This window comes from Thermobia domestica, chromosome 16 (assembly GCF_964235325.1).
Source record: "Thermobia domestica chromosome 16, izTheDome1.hap1.1, whole genome shotgun sequence".
In the NCBI taxonomy this organism is placed as follows: Eukaryota; Metazoa; Arthropoda; class Insecta; order Zygentoma; family Lepismatidae; genus Thermobia; species Thermobia domestica.
The window spans coordinates 142,825,266-142,841,873 of NC_137469.1; the positions used below are offsets into that span (position 1 = coordinate 142,825,266).

General features: G+C 34.7%; 1 protein-coding gene across 1 annotated transcript in view; it reads left to right on the top strand.

Annotated features, from left to right (window-relative positions):
- The first annotated feature begins 13,431 nt into the window (after nucleotides 1–13,431).
- Nucleotides 13,432–16,608, top strand: part of LOC145672643 (adenylate cyclase type 10-like) — a 364,033-nt gene continuing 360,856 nt past the window's right edge. Inside the window, exon 1 of the mRNA XM_081741805.1 lies at nucleotides 13,432–13,489. Coding sequence (XP_081597931.1) covers nucleotides 13,432–13,489 — 58 coding nt within the window. The remainder of the gene's footprint in view (nucleotides 13,490–16,608) is intronic.

Here is a 16,608-nt window from a genome sequence, read left to right on the forward strand (position 1 = left end):
CTAGACATCTTCGATATCTGAGAATTCTAAAAATTTTAAAATATATGCTGACAATTCTGAAAAGACAAATACTGTATATGATGTTAAATACCACTTGTACTAGTATTAAAGCTTTATTAACTATAGATAAAAATAACACTCCTCTATATTCCTTCTGTTTAGGACACCTTACTATTTTAAGTAATCATTTTAATGATCAACTGTTAGGCTATAGGTTCTTGAACTGGAAGCCAGTACTAACAATGAAGTAATAAAGGTTTTGTCATTGCCTTCAAGGAATATTTCGGGCAAGATAAGCCCTTTGCACCCGACTTCCCCCCCCCCTTTCGCTGGATGGGTACCTGTTGTTTCGTACACCGGATTTCTGTGTTCTAACTCCTATACTTCGATAATCTACTTATCAACGTTTTACTCCACAATCCATATTTCTATTTTTTAAAATAAATACTTACTAATCGATCATACTACAAAATATATTCACTCCGCATCAAAAAAAATTACGACAGCTAACGCCGTGCAGTTAGGCGACCCATACGCCGTGCAGTTAGGCGACCCATACGCCGTGCAGTTAGGCCACCCAATATACACATTCTTATCCCATAATTGTGTCAGGTAAAGAGACCCTCCTCTCCCCTCCTATCTTTTCTCCCATACAAAAATTAGCTAGCAACATGAGCGCAATTCTAATTTCAAACTACGCATGTATTAGTTTCGATAAAGTGAAATAACAAAACCGAAACGAAACAATTTTCATAAGTTGATGTAGGGAGAAACTGAAACACACACAGTAAAAAATTGAAAACAATGGACGTCTATTACACAGAGATTCAGAAATGAGGCAGAGAGAGAAAGACAAAGAAAGAGATTGAGAGAAGAAGGAAACGAAAAGGGAAAACAAATAAAAATGTGGAATTCAAATGTAGAAAGAAAGAACCAAATATTATAAAGTTCCATTTCCAGAAATCCAACAGTAATATAGAAATAACGTTTATTTTTACTTATTTTTTCAGAACTATTAGAATATATAGAGGGGATGCTATAAACATTCATTAAGTCACTTTCATAAAGGATAGCATACCTAACTTCCAGTAGAACTGTAGATCTCCGAAACACATCTAGGATAATGTCAAAAGTTTAACAAACATCCTTTGTTTCCGCGTGTTTCAATTGCAAATTCGGTAGAGTTCATTGGACGTAGTGATCCAAAATACATTCTAATAAGCCCAGTAGGTAGCGTTGGTCATATCCTCCACTTCAGACTACTAATGCAAACTGAACAAAACAAAAAAAGAAAAAGGAACGAAACAAAAAGATAAAGAAAGAAAGGGGAAATTGAACGAGTGCTATTTTACTGCCAAATTTCTATCAGAAATACGTTATATTAGAAGTCCAAACTTCATTGTAATGAAAAGTTACAAATGTTTTAAAGGAAAAGTTGATGTTCCTCATAGATGTAGCATGTTTCAAATTTCAACGTGAATAATACACATTGAACTATAGGATGGAAACAAATATTGTGTCGAACTAGTATAAATAAAATTTTGTTTTCAAATAACCAAAGAGGTCACCATTTTATAGTCTTTTCCGAAGATTTATCTGTTCCGAAAATCCAGCATCGATTTCCTCTCTTGCGGATATAACGTAATTTGCACAGGTAGAATGCACAGAGCTCGAAGGAATCATCGTGTCCATCAGATGATGTTGGTTAGGTTATAGACCATCATTGGGTCGAGGATTCAAACCCGTAGTTACGCGATAATTCGACTGAGACTCGGTAACCCAGATGATAAAAAAGATATTTCACTTATTCCCTTGCGTTTGAACAGTATTTCTGTCACAGATGACCAGGACTTCAGATGTTATCCGCAGAGTACGAAAAATACGACGCCGAAGTTTCCAGTTAATTAGATTTTCCAGACCAGATATATTGTGGTCTTGCTCCGTTTTAACTTTGGTGAAGACACACGCATATGAAGTGCGTATGTATGAGAGGGAGAGAGGGGGGAGAAGTGAAAGATACAAAGACAGGATAGGGAAATGTCAAGAAAGAGGGAGAGAGGGGGGACGAATATAAATGTGAAACATACTTATTATTGCAGTGTATGATGTAGAACGCACACACTGTTTACTAGAATAATCGCCAGTGATGCTTTCTAAGTTCTCCAACAGAAGATAAATCTCTGTTTGCAGCCATTATTTTATGCGAAAAAATCAAACTACCTGATGGGGAATCGAACCAAGATTTTCCATTTGGAAGTCTAGCACTTTACCACTACACCCTGATTGATTTTCCCAAAATTTGTTTAACAAATGGTGTAGTGTTTTTTTGTGAGAACGATAACACGTAAAGTGTAGACTGCAGATCGATTATGTGTTTCGAATGTCCTGATAATTCCCTTGCTCCTTCCCAACAAATCGTCTCTATCGCGATACAGGTATTTGCTTCCACATTATTATGTATTGCTTGTCCAGTATGATAAGTCGGTTCTTCAGAATCACTATGTAAAAAAATCAACTTTCGCGTGAACAGGATTTGAATCTATGTTAGGTGTGGTATTATTCATAAGGCTATTACCTTACTCCTACTCTATCATTACACCTTAAATTACAAAACAAATATTACTAACCTTAGCTCTGGTCTTTGGAACGAATCGGCTTCTTCCTGTAAGGTTATTTACACCAAAGTATAACGAAATTATTTTATTCTACGGCCTAAAGAGAAATTAGTGCCCACTAATAAACGAAAAATGTACAATCCAGGAAAAATCACGGAAATAAAACATATTTTGCAATAATTTCGCCGTGCAAGTTCAAATATACGTGAATAATAATAATAATAATAATAATAATAATAATAATAATAATAATAATAATAATAATAATAATAATAATAATAATAATAAACGTTTACGTTTACAGTATAGTTGTTAATTATTATTATTATTACTAGCATCAATTATCCGTTTCGCTGTGTTAAATTGAGAAAAAATAGTAATATATTCCGTTACTCAGTCACTTTTTACTATTATCAAAGCGCTCTTTGATATAAGTCATTTTCGATGAGTTTTAAATATCCCCTCCCCACTCTATTTTGTGGGGCACGGCATCTGCAGTGTCATTGTTCATCTCAGCGAGCCGGAAAACTATGAATTCGGCACTCATATTGGTTATTTCGATCATTTTTATGTCTCACCCTCCTCCAATTTGCAGGGCGGAATTTAGATTTAAACAGCATCAGATATGTCACTGCTAATCTCAGCGACTCCAAAAATTATAGATTCGCCACGAATACCGGTCATTTTTCGTTACTTTTAAAATGTCGTTCCCCCTCCGATTCCCTTAACTTACACCCTCAAAGTGATATCACAGAAACTATATGAAGTTCAAATTTCATCTGGGTTGAAAATTTGATCGAGATTGATTTGGTGGTTCAAGAATCATTAAGTGTTATTTATTTTTATATATCTCCCTCGTCCGTTCTCCTTCCAAAGTTCTCCCATGAAAGTGAAATGATAAAAGTCATCCTAGGCCCGAGCCTCATCTATTCAAAAATTTGATCGAGATGGATGGTTTGGTTCCAGATTTATCAAATTTTATTTATTCTTTTTAACTTCTTCCTCCGCTCACAACTAAGTTATATCGTCAAAGTAAATAGATAAATACCATCTTAAGCCCGAACCTCATCTATGTTGAAAATTTGATCGAGATCTGTCGGGTGGTTCTAGAGATTAGGATCCACAAACATAGCTACTTTCAATTTCATAATATAGGTTATTATTATTATTATTATTATTATTATTATTATTATTATTATTATTATTATTATTATTATTATTATTATTATTATTATTATTAGAGTACTTTTGAACTTGCATGCTGAAATTACTGCTATTATGCTTTTATTTATGTAATTTTTCCTGCATTCTATGTTGTTTCCTTTCTGAGTGGGCACTAATTTCTCTCTAGGTCGTCGAATAAATGAATTTCGTTACACACTTTGGTGTAAATAACCATACAAGAAGTAGTCGATTCGTTTCAAAGATCAGGGGTGGTTTATAAGTAGGGTAGGTAATATCTGGATTAAATTTGCATGTGGTAGGTAGTGTTGGGATAACGTAACGAACTTGTGAATAGTAAAGCTATCAAACTTAGGTTCAAATCCTGCTCACGCGAAAGTTGATTTTTTTCAGAAAGTGATTGAGAAGAATCGAATTATCATACTAACGAGCAATACCTAAGACTGTGGAAGCAAACATCTGTGTCATGATAAAGATGATTTACGAATGTTGGTTGGGAAAGGGCAAGTGAATTACCAGGACATTCGAAACACATCATTGATCTGCAGTATAAACTTTACGTGTTATCGTTCTCAGAAAGAAACACTACACCAATTCTTAAAGAAACTTTGAGTAAAGCAATCGGTGGTGTAGTGGTAGAGTGCTAGACTTCTAAATGGAAAATCCTGGTTCAATACTCCATCAGATAGTTTGACAATTCGCATAAAATAATGGCTGGAAACAGATTTATCTTCTGTTGGAGAACTTAGAAGGCATCACTGGCGATTATTCTAGTAAACAGCGTGTGCGTTCTGCATCATACACTGCAATGATAAGTATGTTTCATATTTATATTCGCCCCTGTCTCTCTCTTTCTTGACGTTTCCCTATCCTGTCTTTGTATCTTACATTTCTCCCTCCTCTCTCTCTCACTTTATGTGCGTATACGTGTTCCAAATTTTAAACGGAGCAAAAAAATCTAACTAACTGGGAACTTCGGCGTCGTACCGTATTTTTCGTGCTCTGCGGATAACATCTGAAGTCCTGGTCATCTGTGACAGAAATACTGTTCAAACGCAAGGGAATAAGTGAAATATCTTTTTTATCATCTGGGTTACCGAGTCTCAGTCGAATTATCGCGTAACTACGGGTTTGAATCCTCGACCCAATGATGGTCTATAACCTAACCAACATCATCTGATGGACACGATGATTCCTTCGAGCTCTGTGCATTCTACCTGTGCAAATTACGTTATATCCGCAAGAGAGGAAATCGATGCTGGATTTTCGGAACAGATAAATCTTCGGAAAAGACTATAAAATGGTGACCTCTTTGGTTATTTGAAAACAAAATTTTATTTATACTAGTTCGACACAATATTTGTTTCCATCCTATAGTTCAATGTGTATTATTCACGTTGAAATTTGAAACATGCTACATCTATGAGGAACATCAACTTTTCCTTTAAAACATTTGTAACTTTTCATTACAATGAAGTTTGGACTTCTAATATAACGTATTTCTGATAGAAATTTGGCAGTAAAATAGCACTCGTTCAATTTCCCCTTTCTTTCTTTATCTTTTTGTTTCGTTCCTTTTTCTTTTTTTGTTTTGTTCAGTTTGCATTAGTAGTCTGAAGTGGAGGATATGACCAACGCTACCTACTGAGTTTATTAGAATGTATTTTGGATCACTACGTCCAATGAACGCTACCGAATTTGCAATTGAATCACGCGAAAACAAAGGATGTTTGTTAAACTTTTGACATTATCCTAGATGTGTTTCGGAGATCTACAGTTCTACTGGAAGTTAGGTATGCTATCTTTTATGAAAGTGACTTAATGAATGTTTAAAGCATCCTGTCTATATATTCTATTAGTTCTGAAAAAATAAGTAAAAATAAACGTTATTTCTATATTACTGTTGGATTTCTGGAAACGGAACTTTATAATGTTAGATTCTTTTCTTACTACGTTTGAATTCCACATTTTTATCTGTTCTCTTTTTTCTTTTCCTTCTTCTCTCCTCTTCTCTCAATCTCTCTCTCTCTCTTTCCGTCTCTCTCTCTCTCTCTCTCTCTCTCTCTCTCTGCCTCATTTCTCAATCTCTGTGTAATAGACATCCATTGGTTTCAATTTTTCACTGTGTGTGTTTCAGTTTCTCCCTACATCAATTTATGGATTTTGTTTCGCCGTGGTTTTTATATTTCATTTTATCGAAACAAATGCATGTGTAGTTTGAAATTAGAATTGCGCTCATGTTGGTACCTAATTTTAGTATGCCCGGCGGGAGCTCATGTGGTTCGGATTCCACGTTAATCAGTAGGTCCACGTCTCATATAGACTCGCTGCTGAAAGGGACGGTAAACTAAAATCAACTCAACTCAACTAATTTTAGTATAGGAGAGAAGAAAGGAGGAGAGAGAGTCAGTCTCTTTACCTGACACAATTATGGGATAAGAATGTCTATTTTGGGTGGCCTAACTGCGCGGCGTTAATTGTCGCAATTTTTTGATGCGGAGTGTACAAGGAAATAATGTATCTGCAATGTTGGAATTCATTACTAAATTACACTGCATATTTCTATTATTTGAAATATGTACCATCATTAACTAAATATAATAAAATTCTACTAAGCCGCACAATTGTGCTACCTACGAAAAGCGTCCTTAAACAACCATATGGTACGTATTTTTTTAAATGTAACATTTTCATAAGAATCCTTGTTATATTAACACACGAAGTCAAATAAAATAATTGAAAAACACTTAATAAACGGTATAAAAACAGAAACATTACCTTTAGACGTTATCGGTCAGTTCAGAACACAAATTTTCTTTCTTCTTGTTCGCGCTAAGAATGAAATCACAAGACAAAATAACTGCAAATTGTTAAAAGAAACCTACACAATCACTGCACGCCGTTTCAAAGCACAAAAGTAATAGGGGGCACTTCTACATCGATTTTAACCAACACGTGCAATTGTGTTTTCCCGTTTTGAAAGGGATATTTTACTTATAGTTTATTAAATATCCGCAAGAAATATTTATGCTGTAAAAGCTTAAGATAAAATATATTGTGTTTCAGACTGAAAATACTGTGCAGCACAGACTCACGCTTGTGCATATTTCTGTTTCCAGAGAACTCCCGGATGGAGTTATATTCTCTTCAGCTTTGGGTGACCTGTGGGACATGATACTTCGTAGTGTGGTGACGCCTTCTGACATCATAGGAAATGAAGGTTGTCTTAATGTCCCGCTGGTAACACTGAATTTGTCAGTATATGCCCCTAGGCAATAAATATAACTGGAAAATGAATTTCGGTTGAACGTTCAATGGGTACATCCCATCATTCCTCTTTAGGAGAATGTTAGCATACAACCCTGAAGACTGGAGATTTGTTGTAGACAATCTTTCCATTCTATCCTTGGTTGGGTAGCAGAATGGCTATACATTATTAGGTGGCCATCGTAGTAGAGACTGAGGACTAAGCTTACACATTCTTTCAAAGTCGTACTCGAGCCTAATTTGGACACAATGTGAGAATTACTTGTGATGATCTAATTGTAATTTTATTGACGTAAGAAAAAACAAGTGAACATTAATTTCCTTTCGCATTCACTTCACATACTACATACATGACCTGCGCAATCACTGTCTGGGACCTACACATGCACACTCATGTCCAAAATTATTGTCACATGTCCAAAATATGTTGTTGTAAGAGTATAATTTGATAACGAATTCTTCCGGTATTTCTTATAATGTTAGTATGTGTGCAATCGGCAAAGACAAGTATGTGGGAACTTTCATGTCAAAAGAGCAATAAATAAGAACAATAAAACGAAAATAAAACTTTCTTGTCCATTTATCAACATTTTGTTTTATTCATTCTAATTTTCGTATTTATAATCCTTTTCCTATGAAATTTGCCACAAATATACATTTTCAGATTATACACAGAGTATCAGTATTAGAAATACCATGCAAAATCATTATCAAATTATATTATCACAAGACAGTTATAGATATGCGACAATCATTTTGGATCTGAGTGAACAATGGGCCATATAAATTCTTGAGGTAAAAAAAAATCCGTGAGTTAAGCAACCCAACTGACGCCCTCTCCAAGATGAATTACACCTCGTAGAGCAGCTAGAACAGCAGCATTAAGTTGCCCCCACCTGTTAAAAGAACAAACCGTAAAGAGTCTTTTTGTGCAGGAGTAGGGCAAAACGCTGACTGACGAAATGACAAAAGGCAGTCATTGCATACTTGTACTCACAGTACCAGAAAAATATACCGGCACCAGAAGCGCCGATGAGAAGATAACTATCAGGGGACTTATATAATCATATAATTAACTCAAATGAGGGCTTATATTAACAAGTGAATTTACTTCAAATGACTACATATAAGCGTATCAAATAATATAAGGATGGATTATGCGGTATATTTATTAGGTAATCGTTTGAAATAAACACAAAGCCTTGCGCAAAGTTTTGAAATTATTAGCAAGAGTCCTACCTGCAAATCAACTAAAGTATGGATGGGTCATTCGATAACACGCAAACGAGTTGGAGAACTTATACGTACTAAGCTTATTTCCCCTTAGTTTGTAAATATAATTGAGAGTTTTGATTTGTATAATATATGTGAAAAATTACACATTGAGACATAAAGAGAGAAGAGGAGAATATAGCATCAATAAATAACAATTTAAAAATTCACGAAATTAACGGTTAATATCAAATATAGAAACATTAACAGAATTAACTCTGTGACTCGTTTTCTCCATTCATTTTTTCCCTTTATTGTCAAGGTTACATCATCACTGAATTTCTCCACAGGAAATTCTTTCATTTAGTAGCATTCAACTGGAGCTCAGCCTTGTAAACGAAACATTTTAAAAAGTGTAAATGGTGAGGAGGAGAATCGAACCCGGACCTCAGTATTAGAAAACCACAATGGTAACCCCTCATCTAAAGCGTTAATTACTCCGGTTCACCTAAATAAAGAACCTTTTGTGTTTGCTCAAAACAGTAGCTCGGTAACAATCAAATTGATTGACAAAACACAGAAATATGTGATTAAGAACTCGGAGGGCATTATATTACTGTAGTCACTAAATTATTAACATTTCAGAAATTTTAAAAGCAAAATACAAAACTCCTTTATTTTGAATCAAATATTATACTCGTAAACAAACTAAAGACGAATCAATTACTGCGTAGTAATAGTGGTTTACTGGCCAAGGCGCTCGACCAGTAATCTGAAGATAAACATGTCGGATCCATGAACGACCAGTACTTTTCTCGCATTAGAATTTTTGGTGGAGATTGATCGGTAATGACACACGTTTCATTAGCTTCAGATATTTTAATAATCGGATGTTTGAATACTTGAACTGTCAAATGTTCAAGAATAATAATAATAATAATAATAATAATAATAATAATAATAATAAACTAATAATAATAATTATTATCTCATAGAAGATTAAAAGTTAGGACCTCTTTATCGCTCAGGGCATAACATTACAACCAGAAACGTGATATTTAGCAAGAATATTGCGATTTTGTTTAGTTTTGAGGCATGTCCATATTTTAAGTAACAATTGCTTTTTAGCCTGAATCTTATACGCTATTTTGTTACTTTGTATTTCGGAGCTAATTGAATTTATTATTGTCTGTGTAGGTATTTTTCTAGCAAAGCTTTTATAATTGCTTCTGCATATCCTAAAAGTTAGTTTATTATATGCCTTACGATTCACTGATATTCAGTTATTTTCATTGCAGTTAATGTCCTTAAAACGTACAGTAGAATACTTTCTATATGAAACTTTAGTGGAACGCTTTCCTTTAAAATTTTGGTAGTAGCATAGGTGTGTCCTGGAGGTTCGAACACCTTAGCAAAATTCAGAGTTTTCTGTGTTTTGCATATAATTAGAGCAACTTTAAAAATTTTAATAGAATTATTATTATTATTATTATTATTATTATTATTATTATTATTATTATTATTATTATTATTATTATTATTATTATTATTACTGAAGATTTTAGACCTCAATATTACATCAAATTGCAATACAAATAAGCATACAAAAGTTGATAGGAACAGAAGAAAGGATGAGATACTTTCGAAGGATTAATGTCGGAATGGAAACGAGGGGGAAGAAAGAAGGTGCCATCTCCTGTAGAATATTAATATCGAAGCTTCGGATGCTTAAACAGAAACTACTATCCATTTCATAAAGATAGTCCCCTGACTTTGCGGTACTGCCCTGACGTTCACTCAAAACTTATATTGCATTCTCGTACCTCGTTCGAATTGTTGGAACGTTGTCTTTTCAGCACTTAAAACAAAAATTTTCTTTATACTGTGTAGCGAGAAAAAATAGAAATTAATGAGAAAGTGCGTATTTTATAGTACTTTTTTGGTAAACCAATGTTTATAAGACTATATCTGGGAAACGACATAACGTGAAATCATTCCCTGTGTACAATATGTAGATGCATCCATTAGCTGTAAGTTGTGAAAAGTTCAGTTTTCATCACTTGATACTTTTTGTGTAATTAAAAGAAATGTATGACGCTCTGATTTCCTTTAGCGAGGTAGGTAGAGAAACATAAAAAAAACAGTTCGAAACTTTGGTACTCCAGTGTTCCAAATATTTGAAGCTTTTAATGAAAAAGGGTTTAGTTGCTAGAGTATTTATTTTTTAAAACAAAATGATTATACGAACTATTCTGTGCGTTAAGCGGAGAGCCATGTTGCAGCCTGACCTTTAAATTCTCTGCGCTTATATGAAGAAACAACATACAGTAGTTGGAAATGCGGCAACGCTGTATAAATCATCTCGTGCTGTGTTCTCGCGTTAAGCAAAATTTAAGAGCGGAGCCTACATTCATATGAATGTATCTTAAAAATAATATCAGTGGATGTACGTATCTCAATTAACATCGAAATAAAACGTTGATGTAACACATCCAAAAATATATTTATCTACTTACCTCATTCGCTTTCGTCATTTGTTCACTCATCGTTGCTGCTGCTGCTATCTTCCTGGACACTTATTAAAAATGGCTCCATTTGTACCTCAAGATAGTGAGCTCTATCAGTACACAGTTTATTCAGCTTACGAACGTATTCCATTGCATTCTTCCAAACCGCAGAAGGCACACTCTGCAGAGAATCGGTGCACAATTGCAACACAGCTTTGAAAGTTTAGTTTTCTGCCGCAACTTTATGTTTGAAGAATTCCCAAATAAGTTCAATTGCGTTAAATTCACAATATGCAACTGGCAACCACAAGAGTTGGATTTCCTTCTCAGATATAGTAATTAATATACTATCCAGAAGTAGTTCTCTCCGTTTAAAGTACGGTGTAGCATATTAAAGTAAACCAGCCTTTGTAAGGTGTAATATACATACAATACCCTATGTAAATTATTATGATATATTATGTTGTTACGACATGACAGCATGTCATATGTGTATTAATGTTTGTAAATATTTATTTTAATATGCTGTGTTGACAAACATTTCAATCACCGAAAAACAATGAAAAATAGGTGAAAATCTGAGTTACAGCAACCCCTCATGCAGGGAGAACCGACTACGAGTGATCCCGCCAGGTGGTAGCACCGGCTAAAGCAAGTGTAAGGAAGGGGTTAACTCAAATGCAATACATGCACATTGTGTTTAAAACTAATTTATATATTTATTTGTGAAAATCTCGTGAAATGATATATATCAAATGAAAGCTTGGTATTTCTAGTTGACAGTGCTAGTGTCAGAATTTAAATACTGTTTACCAGTTTCACGTAATTAACGTAAGAACAAGGCAAAGTGTAGTAATGAGGTCAGTTAGTGCAATGACCTGTGTGGAAACCCTCTCGCACCGCACCAACCCCCGCCGTAAGATTCGCAGCAGGTAGAAAGCGAGCCCAGACTTTTGGCTACGAGAAGGGTTTGTTAAAAGGAATAGCGGGGAGGAATGAAGGTAATTCGTGTCTACGCTTCGAAGGAGTAGTATCACTTCGCGCTCTTCGTGAATTCAGATTTGGTTTTCAGTGAAGAAACATTAGTCTTCATACATTTATAGCATATTTAGTATTCATCTTCGACTTTCTTGAAGAACTTATATTTCGGTGCTTTATCGCTCGCAATAGTGATGTGTGCGATCCGCAAATATATAAACATTGCAAGAGTAAAGAAATCTTAGTCATGCTCTGGACTATTCATCGTTTAATTATATAGACGTTTATCGAAACGAACTATGTAGGTAGGTACAGAACAGTGTCAGTATATATAGTATTTTTCTTTTTACATTTCGTGATAAGCGGATACTTTTAACAGTCGTTTTTCAAGTTAATTTTAAAGTCAGTGTCATCTTCCCTTTGGTATTAGGGTGATGAAATTAGATAGTCGCACCATAGCCACTTAACGGGCTGGATTGCGCTAGTTAGGCGAAACGAACAGCTTCTAGAAAACTAACTAGTCTGTGGGCAACAGAGAATGAGAAACATCAATTGTTCCCTAAAAGACAAGGCGTAGGCGAAACAGGAGTGTGTCAGAAAAGTCTTGTTCTAATGGGAAGAGGAACAAGGCCATCGTTGGACCGAAATCTGACTAGGAACGGAAGATAGTGGGGCCAACGCTAGAAGAGGACATGGAATCTACAGGAACTACCACTAGGACCAGAATAAGGAACGCAATGTGCACGAACTCTAATTATAAATAAAAATAGGCATAAATACCTACAAAGAACTTTTCGGAGAAATAATCTCGAAATTCTAAATTTAAAAGTATTTTTTTCTCTCCATCTGTAAATCTAGTGTACAGTATAACGTGTAATTACAACGTATTAAAATTTATTCAACCCAATGTATTCAGAGTGCATCATTCTCCACAGGAAGTCCATTAAGGTATGTAGAAATTGTGCCAATATTATGTATTCTTTTCAGTTGTCCTGGAATTATCCGAGTCCAGTACGATATGGTTAACCAACATCTTTATGTTGTTGCGTGAGTGGGAGATACTATTGGAAATTTTTATGTAATTTGAGTTCGTTTCGTTCGGCATAATATCTTTATCAGTTTAAACTAAATTCTGCTCTACCGACATTTAAATAGCTCTTCCGACTTTGCTCGTAAATTTGCAAATAATTAAGATTATTTAAATTTCAGTAAAATTAACTTAATTACCATATTTAAATTTCATTTTATTTACATATATTACCATGGCCATTCTTAACCATCACAAAGGTCATCAAACGATGAGGCATTTCGCAGAACGCGATATCATTATTTTGAAGCCATTCAATGATATCGGCCTTTTTGTAGCTCATGGATAAGTTTCTCGTTTGTGGTTTTATCACGGTGTGACATGGAGCTTGATCAATGATAATGGATGATTTTGTCGGAAGGGTGTTAACAATTTTTCTAAACCATTCTTCATAATGTTTGGCATTCATTTCTGAATGATAATCTAAACCCCCTTTCTGTCCAATAAAGCATAGCTTTGCATCTTCCAGAAACACATCTTCGTTTCCAATGTGACACATAATCACTTTTCCCAGCTCCGGATGGTGATTGAATTCCACCTTTCCACCCATTAATTTGTTGCACTGTCCCCCTATGATAATCGAATGCTTCAGTTGAAGTATTCGGCATTATCTGCTCTTGCCACCCATACTGTTTCGAATGGTTTGCCCCACATCATGACTCGTCCATTTAATATATTCTCCATCCATTATTACGCAAAAACGTAATTTCTCGAAGAAGAATCCCTCTGCCCTGCTACCCTGGAACTCTCCATTAAAACTCTTTTTTTTTGTTAAATATTGTGTATTTAAATCCGATTTTCTTCATATGCTGCCAAGGGGATGTAAAATGTTAATTCTCGCCTCAATTTTGTCTGATTTGTTTTAGAAACGAGATGAGAAATTTCTCTTCTCGTGGGCAACACTAAACAAAATTGCAATCTACTTGCCAAATATCACATTTCCGGTTGTAACGTTATGCCTTGAGCCATAATAAACTCCTAAGTTTTAATCTTCTATGAGATAATAATTATTATTATTAGTTTATTATTATTATTATTATTATTATTATTATTATTATTATTATTATTATTATTATTATCATTACTATTATTACAGAAAATTTGATAGTACAAGGATTGAAACATCTGAATATTTAAATATCTGAAGATAATAAAATGTGTGTCATATCCGATCAATCGCCACCAAAAATTCTAAAATAAAAAATTTACTGGTCGTTCGTGGATCTGATTCGATTACATTTAGATTACTGGTCGAGCGTTTTGACCACTAAACCACGAATACTACGAAGTAAATGATGCGTGTTTAGTTTGTTTACGAGTATAATATACGCGGCGTATTTGATTTAAAATAAATGAGTTTTGTATTTTGTTTTAAAAAAATCTGAATAATTTAGTGAATACAGTGATATAATGCCCTCCGAGTTCTCAATCACATATTTCTGTGTTTTGCCAATCAATTTGACTATTAACGAGCTATTGTTTTGAGCAAACAGAAAAGGTTCTTTATTGAGGCGAGCCGGAATAATTAATGCTTTAGATGAGGGCTTAGCATTGTGGTTTCCTAATCCTGCGGTCCGGATCCGATTCTCCCCCTCGCCATTTAGACTTTTAAAAATGTTTCGTTTACAAGGCTGAGCTCCAGTTGGATGTTGCTAAATGGAAGATAATCTCCAGTGGAGAAATTCTCCTTTGCCAACTACATTCTCCTCTTTTCTCCTTGTGACTCAATGTGTAAATTTTCACAAATATTATACAAATCAAAAACCCTGAGTTATATTTACAAACTAAGAGGAAATACGCTTAGTACGGATAAGTTCTCCAACTCGTTTGAGAATTATCGAATTTTGCATTTATAATATTTATAAATAAATTACTGCATGCTAATATTTAGCATTTTCAAAAGTCAATTAACGAATAATGAAATCGGACAAGTTCTTCTTTCGAAGTAACATTACGTATCAATCAGCGGTGCCAGAACTCAGGCCCTCTTAGACCCCTAAAATTTTCATTAGGGGCTGGGTTCTTCCCCTGAATGATCCATGCATTCTTTAATTGATTTGCAGGCCGGATTACTGTTAATAGTTTCAAAGCTCAGCGCAAGGCTTTGTGTTTACATAAACGATTACCTAAAACATATACCGCATACTCTATCCGTATATTATTTGAAACGCATATATGTATAGTCATTTGAAGTAATTTAACTTGTTTATATAATCCCTCATTTGAGTTAATTATAAAATTATTTAAGTCACCCGGCTGTTATCTTCTCATCGGCGCCTCTGGTGTCCAAATGTTTTTTCTTCTGGTACTGTGTTGTGTACTGTTAGTACAAGTATGCAAAGACTCCCTTTTGTCATTTCGTCAGCCAGCGTTTCTCTCCACTTCTGCACAAAAACACTCTTTACGATTTGGTCTTTTAACAGACCCTTTAGAACTCCCAGCAACAATTCCCAATTCATGCTGTCAAAAGCCTTTTCTACATCTATAAATACAAGATGCACCTCTTTCCCTTTTTATATAAATCTTTCAGCGACCGACCTTAATAATCCAATAGTATCTCTTGTTTTCTTCCCTCTTCTGAATCCGATCTGCTCCTCCTCAACTTCTTCATCTGTTCTTTCATATAACTTTCTGTTCAATATTTGGAGCAAAATTTTAGCTGCAAGAGATATGAGACTAGTAGTTCTATAAACCTCACATTTCTTTGGGTTCGATTTCTTAACCATCGGTATCGTAATCTTCTTCAGAATGTTTTTGGCCACTTCCCTTTTCCATATATTTCATTGCATAGTCGGAACAATTCTTTCTTTCCCTTGTCTTCTATATTTTTAATGAATTCGATTGGTATGTTATCTATCACGGTTGTCTTTCCATTCCTAATTTCGGATATAGCCTTTTCAAACTCATCCTGAAGAATACTAAATCCTTTATCATCCTCTCCTACTTCATTTTCTACTTCAATATTTAGGCTACACGGTCTATTCCTACTCTCATATAAGACTTCAACGTATTCTTTCCATCTTCCTATGAATTCATTTCTCTCGCTGACTACCTTCCCATTCTTTTTTTTTCTATTTCAATCATAATACCCCCTTGTTTCCTCCGAAATTCCATAGATTTCACCTCCTTGTACATTTCCTCATATTTCCCAACTCTTTCTAATTCTTCTATGTCCTAGCATTTTCTTTTGTAAAACTCTTCCCTCGCCCTGTATGTTTCTCTCCGTAGCTCATTATTTAACTTTCTGTACATCTTTCTGCCATATTCTGTATCAACCTGTTTCCACATCTTCTTTTCCCCCATTTTCTGCAACATCTCCTCTATAACCCATGGTTTCTTGTTCGCGTTTTGTGTTCGCGGTAACCTACTGCTTCTTCGGCAGTCTGCTGTAAGCAATGTTTAATGTATTGTCACCGTACGTTACTATCTGCGCCTATTCTTTCCTCATTTGAATATTTTTCTTCGATTTTTTCAACGAAAAGATTCCTTGTTTCCTCGTTTTTCAACTTTTAGGTATTCAACACTTTGTTACCTATTTTTCTTCTGTCTACACTTTTCAGTTGAATATCTACTTCGGCCAGCACAAGATTATAATCAGAGAAAATATCAGCCCGGGGAAGGGTCTTCGTGTTCTTTAAGCTATTCCGGTATTTGTCCATGTCAAAAGAGCAGTAAATGAGAACAATAAAACTTTTTTGTCCATTTAGCAACATTTTGTTCTAGTCATTCTAATTTTCGTATTTGTAATTCCTTTCCTATG